Source organism: Falco peregrinus, chromosome 3, assembly GCF_023634155.1.
Source record: "Falco peregrinus isolate bFalPer1 chromosome 3, bFalPer1.pri, whole genome shotgun sequence".
In the NCBI taxonomy this organism is placed as follows: Eukaryota; Metazoa; Chordata; class Aves; order Falconiformes; family Falconidae; genus Falco; species Falco peregrinus.
Genome location: NC_073723.1, coordinates 88280994 through 88300502, shown reverse-complemented (window position 1 = coordinate 88300502; position 19509 = coordinate 88280994). Strand labels below are relative to the sequence as shown.

Genomic DNA, 19509 nt, shown 5'->3' with positions numbered 1-19509 from the left:
GAAAAGAAGAAAGGTAATGTGAATGTTACCAGAGAGTAAGCACAAGTTCTAAATATCAAGGAAACTAGTGATGTTGTCTTTGTTTTCTTTGAGGTTATTGTAGAAAATACTAACTTGCAGGAAATAGATTTTGCAGATTTTGGTGGCTGGTGTTTTGTTTTTGTTTAGGGGTTTTTTGTTTTGTTTGGTTTTTTTTTTGGAAGAGAGTTGACTAAAATTTTACCACACTAGTGGAAATCACTTGGAAAGCACAAACCCTTCTTTACAGTGCACCAAATAAATGTCCTAAGAACATGAATATATGTATTGATAAGCAGTTAATGACACTTTAACTGAATAATCCAAGTCATTTGAGGGAGTATAGTGAGTACTTCCCTGTCGTAGATCTAGGAGCAAAAATCTTAGGATACAGAATTACTTCATGGATTAGAAACACTTAAACACTCTGCAGTGTAGGTGAGTTAAAAGATAAGTGAATCTGGGTCTGTCTTATTATTTAGTAATTTAACTTCTTTTGAGGTTGTGTGTTGCTTTAAACTGCTAAAATCCATGAACTTCCATTCTGAAGCGTATTAAAAACTCCTTGCGTTGGGGAGCCTGTCTCTGTACGCTGGACATTACTGGGTGATCTTTACTTGTGGGCCAAAGGTAGAAGAGTTTTTTTCACCAAATTCCAGTCAAGCTTTCTAGAGTCAAATTTGAAGTCAGGTGTTTTCCTTTTGCAGGTCTTTGCTGCTTATACGGAAGATGAAAGATGTTAGTGTTTTAGGTTGGAGTTTGAGTCTTCCAGCTTGTTCTGCCAGTGGTTGGTGTGTTGAACAGATGAGCAAGCAAGGGTGTGCTTTCTGGGCACTAGCTGAGGTGCATCACTAGCCCCTAACCTGACTCCGTAACAGGATGAGACCTGAGCACTCATTTCCTCACCCCACGCACCTCTTCTTCCCAGTGCTGTGGGCTTGGAACTGTTTGGAGCACTGACTGGCTTTCCCTGGCTTTTCCATGGTTGAAGAGAGCCCTGGAGGAACAAAGCAGTGCCGCTTGGGCAATTCAGATGTTGCCATCAAAAAAACTGCGATAGCAGAAAAGAGTCACTCTGGCAGCCCTTAAGTATGAGCAAACACACCACTCATGGTGTTCACCCTACCCTTTGCTCTGTCATTTTCAAAGCGTTAGTGAAGGGGTTTAATGTGAGTGAGGGACTTCAACATGTTGGAAACTATGTAGGCACAGGTTAGTGTGAAATTGTGATGAGCTGTAAAAAGAATAGAAAGAGTTTGTTTCCCTTTCTCCTTTCCTGATCAGGTCACTTTTCCCACTTCTTATGTTTAAGCCAGTTGTATCTGTTGTTGGTATTGCAGGAGCTGATTCATTGCTGTCTTTTTATAGCCTCAAATCTCAAACACTAATCTGCGTATGTAGCTCTTACAGCTGTATACCTGAGCTGTGGTGCTCTGCTGTTTATATCCAGTCTTTGTAACAGGACTCATGCTTTTATGCTGTCAATTCAGTCTGTATGAGGGCGCACTGCAGATGAGCTTTCCACCTGGTGGGAAATAGGGTAGATTCAGCTTTACCGTTATGGTGTTCGTCAGTGGTTTATATAGTATATCCATAAATGAGTAATTGCTTCTCTAAAGTGAGACATCTCTGAGCTGGGAGAAGCAGTCAATTTGCAAATGGATTTTTTAGAGCCCACTGAGGGAGAAGTGGGATAACATTTAAGAGAACCATGGAAAATTCCAGAGGTTACAAAGCTGTTTCTAGATCTCATGTTTGTTTAGAGCAGACAGGAACCAGGTGGAGTTAACTCTCTAGAGATGCAAGCTTTGCCTCTGGTGGGTATTTTAAACATCATAATTAAACATCTCTGGGTTGATCATATGTAATAGGGTTTTGCAGCTATTTAAAGCATTAATGTCCAAGCTAACTACTATGGATGGCTTTCCCCTTTAAGCTGAATCTGTGCTGGTTTCAAAGGGGAGTTCAGATTTATCAGTAACCTGCCATCTAAGCTTTAAGTGTTTTGTAGATATGTGAATAATTATAGAGGAGTTTTCAGCAGGACAGTAGCCTTCCACATTAGTACTCTATGTTGTCCTGGGCATTTAACAGGGGAGTTTGTCATATACCTGCACAGCTTTTCTCTTTCCTTTTTGCTGCTGCATCTGAATGTGAGGTGCAAGTCTGTGTAACTGGCAGGAGAGGGGGAATGCAAGTGACAAAGCTGTATTTGATGCTGGTGTTTCCCATTGCACTGGAAACTCAACTGATTAAGTTTCCATTATATTTTCCTCTGGATTTTTTTTTCTTAAATATCATAATCACCACATATTTTCTTTGATACTATTTGATAGATAATTTCAGGATGTCTGCCCTTACATTTTTTTGGAAAAGATATTTTGCTGTGCTAGAGTATACTTGAGTGGGAGTAAAGGAAGGGGTGGAGAGGTACTGTTTTTCCTTGTTTTGATTGAGTCACTGAAATTTTTCCGTATGGCATGAAACAGCTGCTGGGATGTATGGCCGTTCTGAATGTGATATAAGCAATTACAGTAAAGACAACTATGATGTATTTTCAGTGTAGTGCCCTGTACAGCTGGGGATGTTTCAGCTTTTTGTAACATTACAAAACATTGATGTTGTTTTCCTGTAAACCAGAAAGGGAGTTATTGTCATTTTGGATGCCTAACTGTAATCAGGTGGCCAAATAGTTAAAAATTTAATTAAATGTTTTTGTTGACTGAGTGTACTCAAGTAGTAGTTCCTATATACTTAAATAATAATGTGTTCAGTGCACTTCTATCTTTGGTATACTTCAGTGGTGTTTTGCAGGATGCTTCAACATTAATTGTTCTGCAAGTCTGGGGATTTGAAAACACTTGCTGGTGGACCTCAAACCGCTTATTTCTAGTGTATAGCCATTTCCTCATGAGAACTAGCTGAAGAACACTAATTGTCATTGCTAATGACGGCCTGATGTTGAAGTAGCTTCTAAAGGGGTTCTGCTTTCATTCAGGATCTTTGTGCAGCAACAGATTTCATTCTCCTCCAGAATTCTTCTATGTCTATCTTCTTCTTTCCAGGACCTGCAGTGCACAGGATTGCTTATAGGTGGGGTGGTACTTGTTCTCATTCAGAACAGTCCTTAAAGGTATTTTATAATCTTAAACGTTCTCGGATAAAAATCCGTGTTCCTAAAACTTTTTCAGATGGCATAGTAAAAGTCATAACTGAAAACTGAGGTTAAACTGACATGCAAAGGCAACATTCAACTATAAATCCTTGTAGGTGCTTTGAACTGCAAGAACTTGCAGACTTTCAACATAGAATAGGAAGACCTTCATTATTGTGCAATTAATTTTTAAACTAAAGTATTACTATTATACAGTGCTTTCAAATCTGGAACAATTTGAATGGAGTGTGTCTGCCTTTCTCCAAAGCAAGCAGATGTGCATCTAGAGTGTTTCACAACACTGTGACTGTTGGATTATTCTACATTATTTGAAAAGATTCGATTTTAAATTGAGAGGTTTTGGCACTTTGCACAGGTAGTTTTGCCTCAATCTGTAACACTGCGTGAAAAGTGAAATATTCCTGGCAGTAATCCCCTTCTGGATGAACTCCCATCTTGGATGGATGAATAGGCTTCATTCAAACAGTAAATCTTCCAACCTGTGTATTAGTCCTTTCAGCTGCCTTGAGGAAAGGTGGAACTGTGGAAATAGCTTACAGCACTGCGGTCGTACAAAGGACCTATTCTTAGATGTTCTTGCTTTCTGAAATATCTGTCTGTGGACAGTTAATAGAGGTAATGGAAGGTTCATAAACTCCTTAGCTCTCCACTTTAATGTTTTAGAGATTACTTCATTTATTTCAGCAGGCGTTTGCAGTGCAGACCTGTCAACTGCTATTATGTTGCATTAATGGACACAGTGTACTGACTAGGGAGCACTTTACCTTCTTTTCTGTACATCAGCTGCTTTTTCAGTGTCAGAGTCAGGTTGTTTCTGTTGTTAACATTGACTGAATGTGTTGATATGTGCTTTATGTCTAAAAAAAAAAAACCACACCAGAAAAGAAAAAAAACCCCAAGCATGCTACCTATGCTCTTGGGCCGCACCTAGGGCATTACAAAGTGTGACAGCGTATTTGTTTAAATTGATGGCTCTGCTATCAGTTTTTTCTTTGGTAATTCTCAATTTTCCTTCTTCATCTGCACCCCTGAATAGCTGATTGGCTTTTTTGGGGATATGTGTAACAGCCTAGTACTCAGCCCAGGGCAGTTTCCAAATGTGAATTTGTGAATTTAAATGTCTCATTAATATTGATTAAAAGCTCAGTAGTATATGGCAGAATATTTTTATTCTGGAATCTAAGTGCCATACACAAATACAATGTCCTGAATTCTAATATACCTCTTGACCTACTCGGCTGCTTTCTAGACCACTTTATTCCTGAAGAGCAAGTATTCTGCATGAAACCAGTAAAACCAAACTGAAACAAAACTGCAAGGGAGAATATAACCATTTTAAGTTCCTAGTTTCTGTATATATAGACTTGCAGGCTTAAATTTCTGATTTTGTAAAGGTTTGGGGTGTTTTGGGTTTAGGTGTGGTTTTTGGGGGGTTGAGTGATTGGGGTTTTTTTGCTATAAATATATATTCAATCTTGAATAAAATGCCCTTTCTGACTACAAACTTGTTAATTGTTACATTTCAGAAATGCAGTTAGACTTAATGGTTTGCAGTCTTAATAATGTGTATGTTTAAATGTTCATGAATTGATCTGGTAATAACATAAGCTGCATGACCTTTGTGGCTTTGACACAGCCAGGGTAATGGTAATACTGTTCTAAAATAGAAACATTTGGCAGGTTTGCATAACTGTATTTGTTCTTTTACAGTTAGGAACAATAGCAAAGAGCAGTGTTCCTGCAGGCTTAGGCTTTACGCTAGATATGGTTCTTGCTTCACATTCCTCTGCAGTTAAGCCCATGTCTACAACCTCTCTTTTTCTCTGATGCTATTTTCCATCCCAGAGCTGATGTCTGGTGCTTGGGATGAGAGAAATGCCATGGCACTGTGTTGCAGCTGTGGGTGTTTTGTTCCTCAAGCAATCTTTAAGACACATTGCTTTAGCTGTGTCTTGCCTCTCCATTTTCTTTGTCATCTTGAGACCCAGTGTACTATCTGCATCCCCTGATATATATGATGCAGCAGTATTTTATGCATGCAAGTAAAAAAACCCCTGCTTCTGACATAGCAGCATCATTAAAATTAAATGGAGCCACTAAAGTATCTAATAAATTAGAAATTAATTAGCTGCAGTAATAGCTTCATTGCTTGTAATTTATTATTTATTTTTTTTTAGTTCTAGGTTATCAGCAGAAAGGCATATTTTCTGTTTGCATATTACTGTTTGTAAGTAATTTTTCTATAATTTAATTTCAGCCTACTAGTGCAATTGCAACCTTTCAAGGATTTAGATGTTGAGGAGCACCTAAAAGAATTTGCAGCAAAGTTATTTTTGATACCCAGCCCGCCACCAGGACCACTCCACTTGGTAATCACTGATGCTGAATGTCGTAATTAATTTAACATTATGTTTTATAAAGCGCTAAGATGTTGTTTTCTATAAATTGGGAGCTTTCTTCATTCTCAGGTCAGAGGTTGTACTTGCTGATATAAAATTGATCTCATTACCCGTGCTTTGAAAATAAGGCTGTGCATTATTAGTACCTAAAATAACAGGGTAATCAAGGTGCAGGCTTGAGCACTGGCATACCAGTTGGTCGTGCTGCTTAATTTTTAGTACTCTTCTGGGGAGGATTTGGCTCATGCCAACTGTTTCCTGTTTGAGATGATGCCTAGATAGGTCTGGGACAGCGTAATCTAGCTTGTGATTTCTAGAAGGTCAGCCCACATAATCTTTACTACAGGTGGTTGGAAGCTCCAGTCTGTAACTACTGTAGAAGAATGGAAGCTTGCCTTTCACCTGGACAGTATGGCATTACCATGTCATTGAATACACATGCATGAACTCCAGTAAATCATGTAACTATTTAGTCCACCAAAGTGTGGGAATTGCCTATCTCGTGTCTGATATCAACACACGCTGCCTGATGCGGATGCTTATGGCTATCATCCTGATGGTGTGATGGGTGGACATGCAGCTGTGAGACTGAGAAGTAGTGCAGTCCCTGTGAGAGAGAAGGCACCAAAGAAATCAGTTGCTTGGAACAACACGTACAGCTGTGGACTTGTTCTTTTTGTGTGTGTGAATGACTCTAGAGAAGCAGAACAGTGTGGAGTGGATTAAATGTTCTGGTGAGTGAATTAAATGTTCTGGATTGGCTGCTGCCTGGATAAGACCTAGCTGAAAGGAGAAACTCACATAAACATTTGTATTCAGTGTAGAAGCTGAGGTGTGTGGGCTGTGTTTGCTTCTTTATAACCCTTCCCAAGTCCAGCTAGATGTTATCTGAAGCAGTGATTTCAGCACACTCTCTCTTTTGACCTCTGAAATGGCTTCTAGGGAAGCAGTGCTTTGGCCATGGACTTCTTAGCTGCTTTCCTTGGCCCTTGGGATGAGGGGTTAGGAGCAGGATTAAAAATAGCATAGATGGAAAATTGTCTGAATGATTGGCTAAACCAGCTGTAACATGCTGAACTATCCAGCACGTGCAGGATCTGGCCTCCAGAGATTTGAGCTAGAGTATGTGAAACACTGAAAGAGCACATTCATTTTGGCTTATTCTATCTTTTTAACATGAGCACCTATGCTCAGCTATTTTTTCTATTTTCTGTATGAATTTTATCAATGCTTTTGATTTCCCAGTTGTATCTACAAATATAAATTCCATTATTTTATTATCTTTATAACAAAGCAAGTTTAATTCTGTTAAAAGAATATATATATACACGCACACACACTTCCAAGGTTTTACTGGTTAAACAACCTATGAGAGTGAAATGAGATAGTCCATGTTAATCTTTCAAACTAGTTATTATGGCTTTCTATTTCAGTTTTCTGCAGTCTGTAAATATCTATTGTCTTGGTCTCAATTAATATTAATATTTTGTAGGTTGGAACTAAAATCCCAAACTATACATGCTGTGGGAGCGTGTTCATTAACAACTAAATGGGAAAACATCTGTTATTACAGGTATTTAATATGAAACCACTTCAAATAATAATTCCTTCACGAGAGGATCCAGACAGTCCAATTATTGATTTGGATCTTCATCTTCCATTGCTGTGTTTCAAGCCAAAGCAGGTGCTGCAGGTAAAACTAACTGATACTTTAAAATGTGTTAGACATTGACAGTACTGGTATTAGAAAAAGTAAAAGTGTTTAGTTACCCAAAAAACATTATAAACCCAGGAATTCAAAGTAGTGATAATTCTACATATTAGACACATGGCACAATAAAGTATATTTCTTAGTAAGATATTTTGTTGTTTATAGACCAGATTAGATCAAGGCATGCTGGATTTTTCTCCTGTGGTTTAGCAATAGGTATTAAATTTCTTAAGAGTAAGTTTTAAAACATAAATTCCCAAGCTGATTGGCAGATTTTGAGTTCTCATTTCTTGCATTTCTACAAGATTTATAAGAACCTTCTTAATGTGTAAGAAAAGGACCTGTAGGATGGATTGGTAACAATTGGCACTCATACAAATAAAGTGTAAATGATGTAGAAAGAAGTGTGTGTATGTATATATATATATATATATATATATATATATATATATATATATAAAAGAAGAATAAATACAAACTATTTGCAAAGATTTTTTTCAGTGCTTCATAGAATCTTACAGTAATTTGAGCTTGGAGTGTCCTTTGTAGGTTTCCTGACCCAATTCCCCACTCAAAGGCCACCTGTGAAGTTAGGTTGCTCAAGGTCATCAGTATTATTGGTGCCACTTCCTCTAAAAAGAGCAGGTTGGAGGTCTCTTTCCAGGGATGATTGCAAGCTTCCTTAATCCTGAGAGTAGGCAGACTGGTTTATTTTTTGGGATTCTGCCCACATGTGCACGTTATGAATAAAACTATCTCAAATCCTAAATGGTCTTCTGCAGCTGGTGCATCTTGAGCTTTATGAATTTTACATTGGCACCATTGTGAGATGTCGTCTGTGTGCCGTTAGTCTTGGCTTGAATTCATCCCACCTAATTTGAGGCATCTGGTGCTTAGATGCCACTGGATCCCTTTCTGTAAGTGGAAAAGGCTGGACATCTCCAGGTAGCTTCCTGAATTGCTCTGTGAAAGCACTGCTCCCTAGTGGCACTATAAGGAACCTCGACCAGCTGTCATCTGGAATAGATGTTTGGCTGAGATGTCTGAAACGTAAATGGCCTTTGTGTTCACCATCAAAGACAGGTTTGCTTATAGTCTTCATCTGGATACTTTTTAATTGACATTTTATGGTCTAATACTGCGAAAGAAATGCGACAGGTCTGAGTAATTCCAGCTAGATCCTAGCCTTGTTGACATTGGTGGCAAAAGTCTTATTAACTTCCACTGTCACTTCACCACCTCTCCTTTTCTGTTTTCTCCTCCTCTTAGTTTTGTAAGAATCCTTAAGTGGACATTATTTCAGTTTGTAAATATGTAAGGTAGCTATTAAAAAAACAGAACTTGTGAGGCTGAGTTTCACAAGCAGATGAAATATTTGTGCATATCTAGTATGTTCTAGATACAACTCTTTGTAAACATTTAGCATTTTGGTTTTTCCAGATTATGACCTGTATTTTGACTGAACGGAAAATAGTTTTCTTCTCTTCAGATTGGGCTCTGTTGACGCTCGTTGCTGAATGCTTTATGTTGTACCTTCATCCTCTTCAGTGGCAGCACACTTTTGTGCCTATTCTGTCTCGTCAAATGCTGGATTTTGTAATGGCCCCAACATCTTTTCTTATGGGATGTCATATTGATCATTTTGAGGAAGTTAGCACGGTAGGTTTTAGACTATTACCACTCTTGCTGTTCACTATCCCCTTCTTTCAGATGTATGCAGAAACTGGCTTTAGTGTGGCTTTAGGTGTGTGAGAAGGAAAAAAAGTAAAAGTAATGGAGCCATACTGATGTGACCACTGGCTTATTGGAAAAAGCTTATTGTATCCCTTACCTTTCTTTTCTTTGCAGGATAATATAAAGATTTTTGTGAGTTCAAGTTTCATTTGGGCAAAAATTCTCCTTACATGTCATTTGTGTAGTATAAATAGTTTTCCCTCAGATTGGTGAGGTTATTTTTTGCTCAGTCTCGTGTGGGATGAATTAGGTGCCTTTTCCAGGCATCTGGGTTAAGAATTGAGCATGCACTTGAAAATACTCCAATGATGCTGCTGTTCCCCATAGTGGAGTTAATTATTTAATAAAATAAGAAAGAAAAAGCAATGTAAAGAATGTAATCTCACAACTCTTCTGATTTTTTTTCTTGTCTTTTTTTCAGAATATAATTTAATAAAGTCTCTTTCAGTGGGTAACATTATCTTGGTTACCCAAAAAGATTTCAGAAGAACTCAACTTCATAGTAGAGGGCTGATGAGAATCTACTTTTTTGAGGATTTCACATAAGGTTTCTGTGGGTGTTCAAAATGGAACACAGAAAAATTATGTTAATTTTTATTAGATTTATCTATCTGATTATAAGCCAAAGTGACACTGGTCCACCTAGACAAGTCCAAAATAAAAAAATGTTAAAATGAAGGAGATAAATAAGTACAGATTAGAGAACACATTTTTCTTTGATGTAATTGGAAAGATTTTATGTTTACTTTTATATACACTGTGTTGCAGACTGATCTTTAAGGTTATTAAAATTGCAAACTGAGGGATAAGCATGGGCTTTACCTCTGTGTGACTTTTTGTGCATTAGCATGTGTTTCTGTGTTTTGGACTGATACATAAACCCTCCCTCTCTCTATCATCTCACCCTGTCATCCCATGGGGTAAATACAAGAGTAACTGCTCCAAGTGGAGCCTCATCTATGAGCCACAGTCTCTCCAAGAGTATACCTGCTGTGGCATAGACTTATCTACAGCCATAGTCGCTTTGAGGCGCACCTGTTCAAGCGTGGCCTTGTCCATGGGCCACAATGCCTTCAGAGACAGACCTGCTCCAGCGTGGCCTTACCCACAGCTGCAGTGCCTTCAGAGGTAGACTTGCTCCAACACGGCCTTACCCCTGGCTGCAGTCCGTCCAGGGGTATACCTGCTCTATTGTGGGCTTATCCATGGCCATGCAGTTTGAGGTGGCCGATCATGTCCTCCCGCACAGCCACTGGTGCTTTAAGGTGTACCTGTTGCAGCAGGGACTTATCCACAGCCACAGATGCTATGACGTGTACCTTTTCCAGTGTGAACTTATCCTTGGGCCACAGTCCCTTCAGAGGCATACCTGCTGCAGCACAGGCATGACCATGGCCGCAGACACGCTGAGAGACACCTGCTTGGGCATGGGCTTATTCATGGCCACAGATGTTTTGGGGTGTCCTGCTCCTGCATGGACTCATCCGCAGGTCTCAGTCCCTTCGACTCGAGCTCACACTGGATTTCCAGCCTGTCCAGTACAGCAGCACAGAAACAGCAGCAATGCCCTGGCCATCTGCCAGCCCCGGCGCATCGCCATTGATGTTATCAGAGTGTTTCCGGGCACAGCACAGTAAGATGACAAGCAATGCAGCGGTACAGCAAGCAATGAAAGTGAAAAGCAGCCACTAACGAGCTCTAGACTCTTAAGTATACAGTAAGGCAAGCGAGCCCCATGGCAAGCACAGGAGCCTGCTGATTAATAGCTAAACAGCAATAACAGCTATAAATTCAATCCAGTACACTTGAATCAAATCTGGCATTACCTCAACCCCTTCGTGCCTCGTGTTTGGTGACAAAAAGGACTGCCACAAAGCTTTCTGCGAGCCTCTTTGTGTACATATATATGGCTTTGTGCATATCATCATAATGTATAGCTTTTCAAGGATGGGCTTAGAGATCCAGTATTAATTTAATACTGCATGAAGATCATACTGGGTTAGTAAATGTTTATGTACTGAGATTAATGTCTATTAATGACATTTGTCTTTCTTGAAAGTAATTGTTTAGTTATCCATTTTAGTTTGGGAAAGAAGTCAAACCTCTGGTTTACCTCCTTGCTCAAATAATTCATTGTCTGAGGATTAAAGAAAAGAGAACGAATGTCTTTAAAAAAAAAGAAAGTATATTTACAGTCATTCTATTTTCTTTTGTTAAAAGGAAACTGAAGATTTAATTCTAATTAATATAGATAATGGAGATATTGCACATTCAAAAGTGGCTGAAGAGGAACCTGAAATTCCAGATGTTCCAGCACAAGCAGCAGAAGCTTTCATAAAAAGGTGAAAAGATTTTGAAGTTGTGTTTATCTTAGTGCATAAATCATGCTTGACATTCTTTCTCTTACTTTGTATTATTTATTATTACACTCTTTCATTCATATAAACCCCACTTTGTTTGATAAGGGAAAACTGAAAATTTCAATTGATGGATTATACAGGTAACTGTAAGCAATAATAATCATAACCAAATTATTTTGCTACACCTGGAATTACTGTTTCTTTTTTTCTTACTGATTATTTTCTGAACTTTACTGTTCTCTACAAAGAAGACTGAGTGCACTGTGGTTTACATGTGCTAATAGGACTTCCAGGAATCTTGTTAGCTTGTCAACACTTGCAAATCAATCTGGCACTTTCTCTGGCTGTAAGATGTGTGAGGCCTAAATGACTCTTTTTAAAAGGTATGAAAAAAATTGTTGGTGTTGGGATGTAACTTGATAATTTTCTTCTCTCTGTAGAGTGGAGAGTCTTCAGCTGCATTATGATTTAGAGCTCTGCCATCAGCGAGCCAGCACAGATCTTGGTGAACTCCAAATGCGTAGAAGGGCTTGGCAACAGAAACTGAATACAGAAGTTCAGCAAACAACTTTGCAGTTAATTGTTAATATCTTCAGGTGGGTGGATATAGTATTTTTTATTATAAGAGCACATGGTACTGGTTAAGATACTTTCACTGTCACTGAAAATTTTCTTGTTTTGTCTTTCTGTATAGATATTTTATAAATCTTTTAAGTTTTGTGAGGGAATATGAGAAGAACATCCTGCTAACCTGCTGGAATATCAATAATTAAAGTATTTGGGTGCATATACATTGCTAGGACATCTTAGATAAAATTGTTCTAATTTTGAACTTGTATGTCTTTTGTATGAAGATTCCGGGAAGAGAAGCGCAGTCTTCATTTTGTAATTGGGAGGCGTTTAAGGCCCAGTAGAAGTATCAATTTGTAAATGGACACAATCTTGGTCACTTTTGTTAGGGGAAAATTAATTCGAGCCAGACCAGGGTAGAAGAGCTGAAAGCAGAATCGGGAGTTCGAAGCACCTGAGTGTGTTTTGGCTAACTAAACAAATGCTGAGAAAGGATAAAATATCTGGAGAATGCAACCACATGGGAATGAAGGAAGGAGAGGAGCAGTTTAAGCTCAAGGACACAGTCTTGGCACAAGAAATTATTTTTTTAACAATGATGTGGAGTAGGGTTTGGGTTTAGGTTGTTTTTTTCTCCTCTAGAAAAAGGTTCAGCTATGCTAGTTTTCCTTGTTCTTAATCTAATGTAATGTGTTGATACCCATAGTTGCTTTATCTTACCTGTCAGGGTACTAGTTGTAAATTCTGCTACTATTTGCTTGTATATGGGGAGAGAATAGAAGTGTGGTAGGAGATTTGTACAAAAAAAATTGTGGAAAATGGGCAGCTGGTTTGCACATGCTTCATTTCTTTTTGCATAGATACTAACATACTCAACCATGAAAGTGAAACTGCCTACCTGGTACTTCTAAAGAAATACGGACAGAGGTCAGCAAATAGCTGTGCACATGGCCATGCCCAGCTATTTCTTCCTGCCTTTTGTTGGAGATGGTGCTCCCCACTGGATCAGCTACTCAATGACTCACACGAATGCTCCCTAACACTTTCAGTCAGAAGATGCTGGGTTATTTTATATAGTCCAAATACCAGGTCTCTGATAACCTGCTTGCTTTCGTTGGATCAGCTTAGGGAGCATACATACAAGTGGCTGGGCCCTCCAGGAGGACAATAGCTGCTGGGTGTGGAATATAGAACAGACTTTACAGCAAGCTGGATATGGAAACTGAAATGCATTTACAACCTGTTGTGCTACCACAGTGGGATCTGGTGGATTTCAGTGTTTAGAAACAATATGGTCCAGATAAAGATGAGGAGAAAGGCATTTTGCTGCTGACAGCTTGAGCTCTTTAATGCACTAAATGCTTGGCTACAAAAAATGAACAGGTGTTTTGCTGTCTAAGAGACAATATGTTTTGCAAAGGGATTGATTCTTCACTTGCTTTCATTCTCCTTTCCTTCAAACTTACGTTCTCTGTTCTTTTTTTTCAGCCTTGTTTCTTCTATCTTCTAATGCTATAACTACCAGTGTCCAGGAGTGAAGGGAAGTAAATCTGCGATGCAATTGTTCTGCCAGTTGTTACTGTCTTCAGTGAAGCACTGTAGTATTTTTGTGTCTGTGTAGGTTCCCCGTTTAAAGCAAACAATGCTAAATTATGTAGAATTATATAGAACTATGTACTTCTACTAATGATTGTTTTTCTGAACCCATACGGCTTGGTAAACTGTTATGCACTTTTATCACTGATCTGTGAAAGACAAGCGATGGATGTTTTCTGCATGGGTATAAGATTCCCCTTTTGTGCTTACATTCAGATTTTAGCTTACCAATTTATTTTCTTCATTCATGTTTTTTCATGGGAATTTCTTATTCATCAATACCCAGCATGAGTAGATGAAATAAGATGTAATAATAAGAGCCCTGATTTAACCACTTGCACATACCTGTTAAATAACTTGGATTTCTTACTCACAGACTGCAGTTTGGAGAACAGTTTTTTTTTTTTCTGAAAAACTCCCACTTTCTGCTTCTGAAACAGCTTTTTCTGGCTCACCTTTAGGGCACGGAAGTTACTATTGATGTCTGGTTTTCCAGGGATAGCATAGGACCTCTGCTGCCTGCTGTGACCATGCATATAGTAAAATATGCATCAATTCTTTATCTTGCTTTCTCTTTCTGTCAACGGTTTGGTGTCTTTAGTTTAACACAATTGCTAGTTGCTGCTGGCTTTATAAGCCATGTTTGAGAGTGCAACAAAAAGTTATGTAATCTGTAATATTTCATGTGTGTGTTACAGATGAAATGTAATAAGGCAGTGTTGAGGTCAGATGACAGCTTCCAAATGGCCTATGCAGATAGTTACACTTGTCTTTTTAGTGCTCCAGATGGGTTGTATGTGATTCAGGAGCTGTGTATGTAAATGTAATTCCAGGATTGGAGCCTAAATCATAAATATAGATTTAATAAATATAGAGCCTAAATATATAGATTCTCCTCTGTGGTTTCCTAAACCTAAGACTCTAAAGTGAATTTGCTGATTTGAAATGACAGTGGCAGCAGGTAGCCTGCCCTACTACTTAGAAGAGTTTACATTCTTTTTCTATGATTCAGTAACTCAGACTTTTTCATTAAAACTGAGGTTGCCTTCTGATACTGCAGCATATTTCTAACTGCCTTCTGATGCTGCAGCATATTTCTAGTAGAACCAGTGGGCTACTGCAACTGCCAAAGTGCAGCTTGCTTACAAATCTGCAAGTATATTTATCTATGTATTTATTTTTTTCGCCAGGGAGGTAAAAGACCATCTAAATTATGAACACAGAGTGTTCAACAGTGAAGAATTTCTGAAAACAAGGGCAATTGGAGACCAGCCATTTTACAAAAAGGTAAAATCAGTGTTAAATACATTGTGATTCTCTGTTATTAATTTTAGGATTAATGTCAAATATTAATGAAATGGTCACAGTTTGGTCTGTGTGGTGGTGTTGAACCACCAGCTTTCATGGAATGCTTTACCAAATTTATTTTATTTCCTATAAACAGATAAAATAGTTGACAGTATTTTGGAGAGCAATGTACTGTGTAGTTCCAGAGCAAATTAAATGTAATTCCACGGGGGTGAGATTAACCTATGGCAGGTGGTCAGTAAAGCTATATCTAAACTGTATTCTAAGTGCAGGCACTTGTCCAGACTTTTTGGACCAAAGCCCATATGTAGACATGACTTTTCAGCAAGCCTGTGAGCACAGCGGAAGGGAGCTTCAATGACACAAATTGAAGTACCTGCTTTATCTGAATCCTGAGCAACAGGGCATGGAGTTAACGATGCCTGTTTGGCACCAGGCCATGAGCGTGTTGCCCACAACGAGTCACGGTGAATGCATGATGCCGACTGTGAGTGCGTAAGTGGGCACTGGTGTCCTTAGGGCCTGCAGTGTGGCATGGCACGTAGGATGTGGGTTGATTTAGCTTACATGTATTTTACCAAGTAGTATAACTGTAAGTGCTGGTGAAGCCTGTGAAGTAATACTCAAATAGTGCATAGCCTCAGGCCAGGCCCAGTAGAGCCAGAGGCTAAGAGACAACCTGAAATCTCCACTTAGTTGTTTGGGTTTTTTTAGCCCTCCTGCTAATTCAGCTGATTAGATACTTATCTGAGTTTGAAAACCTGTAGGGGGGTGGAATTTTTCCATTTAAGCCCTGAGTCCCTTTTGTGCTTGCACTGATCAGCTTGATCCTTCGTTAGCATCAGCTCAAGGTCCAAAATGACTCAGTTTTCACCCAGTGTATACAGTGAACCAGCTTTTTATGAAGGATGCAGGTCTGTTATCCCATGGAGCACAGGTGGTACCAGTGCCTGAATCTGCCCTTTTCTGTAATGGCTTTGTATATCGTGAGGCAATGGTGTGGATTTAATTTCTCATTGAAAGGAGGATGTCTTTGTCACCAGGCTGTAGAATTTGGAGCAGTTCTCCATGCCTTTGGTGTAGGACTGTCACTGACCATCAAAGGTTGGAGTTACTTTGGGTAAGAAGGAAAGGAGAAAGGAAGGGGGAATAGAAGGAAAGGAGCAGTGAAAGAAAGAGACTGAGAGTGCACAGGTTCCTGTGAGACTATCTTGCAGTGTTAGGGTACTCTGCCCAGAAGTGGGAAGGTTGAGAGTTTCATCCTTGCAGTTGAGACAGTTATTTTACATTAAACTGTTTACACCTGATTAAATTAGTATTTGCCTTCAAAGAACTAAACTGTTGTGTATGTGAGAAACAGAATTTACATGTTTTAAGCATTTGTATCTACCCACATAGTGTTCTAGGAGAATTTGGTCTTGACATAGCAAGCCAAAATCCAAAGTTATAAACTCCTGTGGGTTTTTTTTTTTTTTTTTGGGTGTTGTGACTATTAACCAAATAAAAGGTTTGCCTTAGTTAAAAAAAGTAATAGTTGTTTGGAAGAGTGTTACCTTGAACTGGGAGTGTCTAGGGTTGATACCTAATTTCTGAAGGGATGTGAGACATCTTTCTTGGCTTCTTGCACCCTTTGATGCAACTTACATAGTAGTTTTTAACAGATGCTTTATTAAGTAGCTTCTTATTCTAACCAGCTGTAAGACATGTTGTGCTGTTAGTTAAGCTTCTCAAAAGTAAAATATTATGGAATATGTCCCCACTTTTTTTGGTGATACTATAGCTTGTTTAACAAACCTGTGGGTCAAAGCAAAGGTTTAACAAGGAATGTAAGAAAGTGCATCTACCATCTTACATTTGCTTTTAATTATGTTCCATGTGTGCATATGAAAGTTCCAGAGGTTTTCTTTGCCACTAGAATTTGGCAGTTAACTCTCTGGAGTAACTGTTTTATACCTGGCAAAAAGAACTGTTCACTAAGGTCAACAGGCTGTGGTTGATAACACCTTTTTAGTTTCCTGTTTTGTTTTGTACTTCAAACATATGGTAAGAAAAGTTTCTGATCATCTGTTTTAACGACATGTCAGTGTGTGAAGGAAATGATCAGAAAAGTATCTCATTTTACTTAAGTGGTAGTTGTCAAACTTGGCAGAATATCTGGCAATTCAAAGATAAACTGATGAATCCTAAATAAGAAATAATGTTTGTTGGATAAAGCTTCCAACACTAGCAAATATTCTTAAAAACAAACAAAAAGAAAAAGTTAAAAAGAACCTATTAATATGCCATCAGGAGAGAAGCTAATCAGAAATGTTCTGACCAGGATTGCAAATGAATAGAAATAATTAAAGTAGTTTCAGTAGCAGTTTCTGAGGCTTAAAATGAAACAGTGGCAGTTCTATGAATTGAAATTTAAAAATAATTTAAAATTCAGATGTGCATATTTAAGAAGAGCTTTAAGCAGTTGACTCGCTTCAGTAGTAAATAACTAGGGGCAGGTTTGCCTTCAAGTAAATCTTAGAAGATAACACAGTATGGAATAGTTACTAATAGTATCTAGAATTATATAAAGAGAACTCAAAAAAAGCGTTAGAAGAGACTCTTCCAGTTCCTGCAGCTTGTCATCTCCTACACACACAATTGCCAACAAAATATGCCATCTACTGGCGAAATATGTAAAAGCAGGTGCTGTTCAACATCTTCATGGGTGACATGAGCACAGGGGTTGAGTGCACCCTCAGCAAGTTTGCTGATGACACCAGGCTGTGTGGTGCAGTTCACATGCTGGAGGGCAGGGATGCCATCCAGAGGGACCTTGACAGACTCAAGAGGTGGGCTTGTGTGAACCTCATCAGGTTCAACAAGGCCAAGTGCAAAGTCCTGCATATGGGTCAGGGCAATCCTAAGCACGGATACAGGCTGGGAGGAAAATAAATTGAGAGTAGCCCTGAGGAAATGTAGAGTAATTATAGAGGAATGAAGCTGGATTAATTAACGTTGATAATATGCAGCTGTGGGCTGGCTTCAGGGGTGGAGGGTTGGTTGATGTGGATGATGTGCAGCTGTGGCTGGTTCTGTTAAGTAGTTAAATAGCTCTAAGGATGGGATGAAGAGGAGCCTTGGGTGAAGAGAGACCTGTAAGAAGCAGAGGGAGGAGAGAGAGAGTGTTCTGGATGTAGGAGAGACAAGGAGAGGCCCTGGGAGAAGCAGGGGGCCTGGATGAGGAGAGGCTGGCTGGAAGAGGAGCCTGGATGAAGAGAGAATCTGGACGCAGCAGAGGCAAGAAACAGGGTGGACTGGCCTGCAGAGGATGAAGAAACAGCATGGACAGTAGATGAACTTTTGAAACCTTGTGGTGGATTGGTGGCTGTGCCAGGGCAAGGTGTGGGAGCTACTTATTGAAGTTAACCTGGTATGGGATGGTAAAAGCCTTGTTGCAGCCGGCTAGTTTTGAGTGCTGCGACAAGGAGACAGACCTGGGGGTGCTGATGGACAAAAAGCTCAACATGACCCAGTAATGTGTTTGCAGACCAGAAAGCCAACTGTATCCTGGGCCAAATCAAAAGAAGCGTGGCCAGCAGGTTGAAGGAGGTGATTCTCCCCCTCTGCTGTGGTGAGACCCCACCTGGAGTACTGCCTGAAGGATACAGCTCTGGGGCCCTCGACACAAGAAGGACATGGACCTGTTGGAGCAAGTCCAGATGAGAGCCACAAGGATGATCAGAGGGCTGGAGCACCTCTCCTATCAAGACAGGCTGAGAGAGTTGTGGTGGTTCAGCCTGGAGAAGAGAAGGTTCTGGGGAGAGCAGCCTTCCGGTACCTAAAGGGCCTACAAAAAGCTGCAGAGGGACTTCTTACAAGGATCTGTAGTGGCAGGACAAGGAGGAGCAGCTTTAAAGTGAAACAGAGTGGATTTAGGTTAGGTATTAGGAAGAAATTCTTTACTGTGAGGTTGGTGAGACACTGGCACAGGTTGCCCAGAGAAGCTGTGGATGCGCCATCCTTGGGAGTGTTCAAGGCCAGGGTGCATGTGACTTTTAGCAATGTAGTCTAGCGGAAGGTGTCCTTGCCTGTGACAGGGGATTGGAACTAGATGATCTTTAAGGTCCCTTCCAACCCAAACCATTCTATGAAATCTTAATGTCTTTGTAGATGTCATTTTACAGGATACGTTTCAAATGGATTGATAAGCGGCATCTTGAATAAGAATAGCTTATTTGTTGGTGAAATATTTCTATTAATTTCAGAGTATCTAGGTTACTTACGAATCTTTCTCATTTGCTTTTTAAAAACATCATAGAAATACACTGATCAGTGTTTTTTGGGGGTTGGTTTGGTGGTTTTTTTGATCTTGTGATAAACTCCAAGACTAACTAGGGTACTTTAGGCAAGCCTCTGGGATGTATCGTTAATCATAGTAGTTTTTCATAGTTACATTCAAAGATACAGCTGTCTGTCAGTAAGTTTCTAAAGCCTAGAGGTTGTATAAACATAAAGACAGGATTCCTGGTTATGACAGTATTGTCTCCTGATGAAATTTGCTTTTGATTTGCTAAACAGATTAGTTTTCAGAGTTATTTATGTCAAACAATGCTAAAAGCCCAGTGCTAGAACTAACAGTCATATAGTACACATGTTGTA

At 39.3% G+C, this 19509-nt stretch overlaps 1 protein-coding gene across 6 annotated transcripts in view; it reads left to right on the top strand.

The window, feature by feature from the left end:
- DENND3 (DENN domain containing 3) overlaps positions 1 to 19509 on the top strand; it is a 44700-nt gene that overhangs the window by 9331 nt on the left and 15860 nt on the right. For 2 of the 6 annotated variants that reach the window (XM_055800709.1, XM_055800710.1), the window contains 6 exons: positions 5371 to 5420; positions 7166 to 7285; positions 8744 to 8962; positions 11258 to 11379; positions 11838 to 11993; positions 14754 to 14850. In XM_055800709.1, coding sequence (XP_055656684.1) covers positions 5371 to 5420; positions 7166 to 7285; positions 8744 to 8962; positions 11258 to 11379; positions 11838 to 11993; positions 14754 to 14850 — 764 coding nt within the window. Of the gene's footprint in view, positions 1 to 5370; positions 5421 to 5450; positions 5563 to 7165; positions 7286 to 8743; positions 8963 to 11257; positions 11380 to 11837; positions 11994 to 14753; positions 14851 to 19509 lie in introns of all 6 variants that reach the window. The other 4 variants (XM_005231993.3, XM_055800712.1, XM_027779108.2 and 1 more) reach the window with 3 other exon arrangements.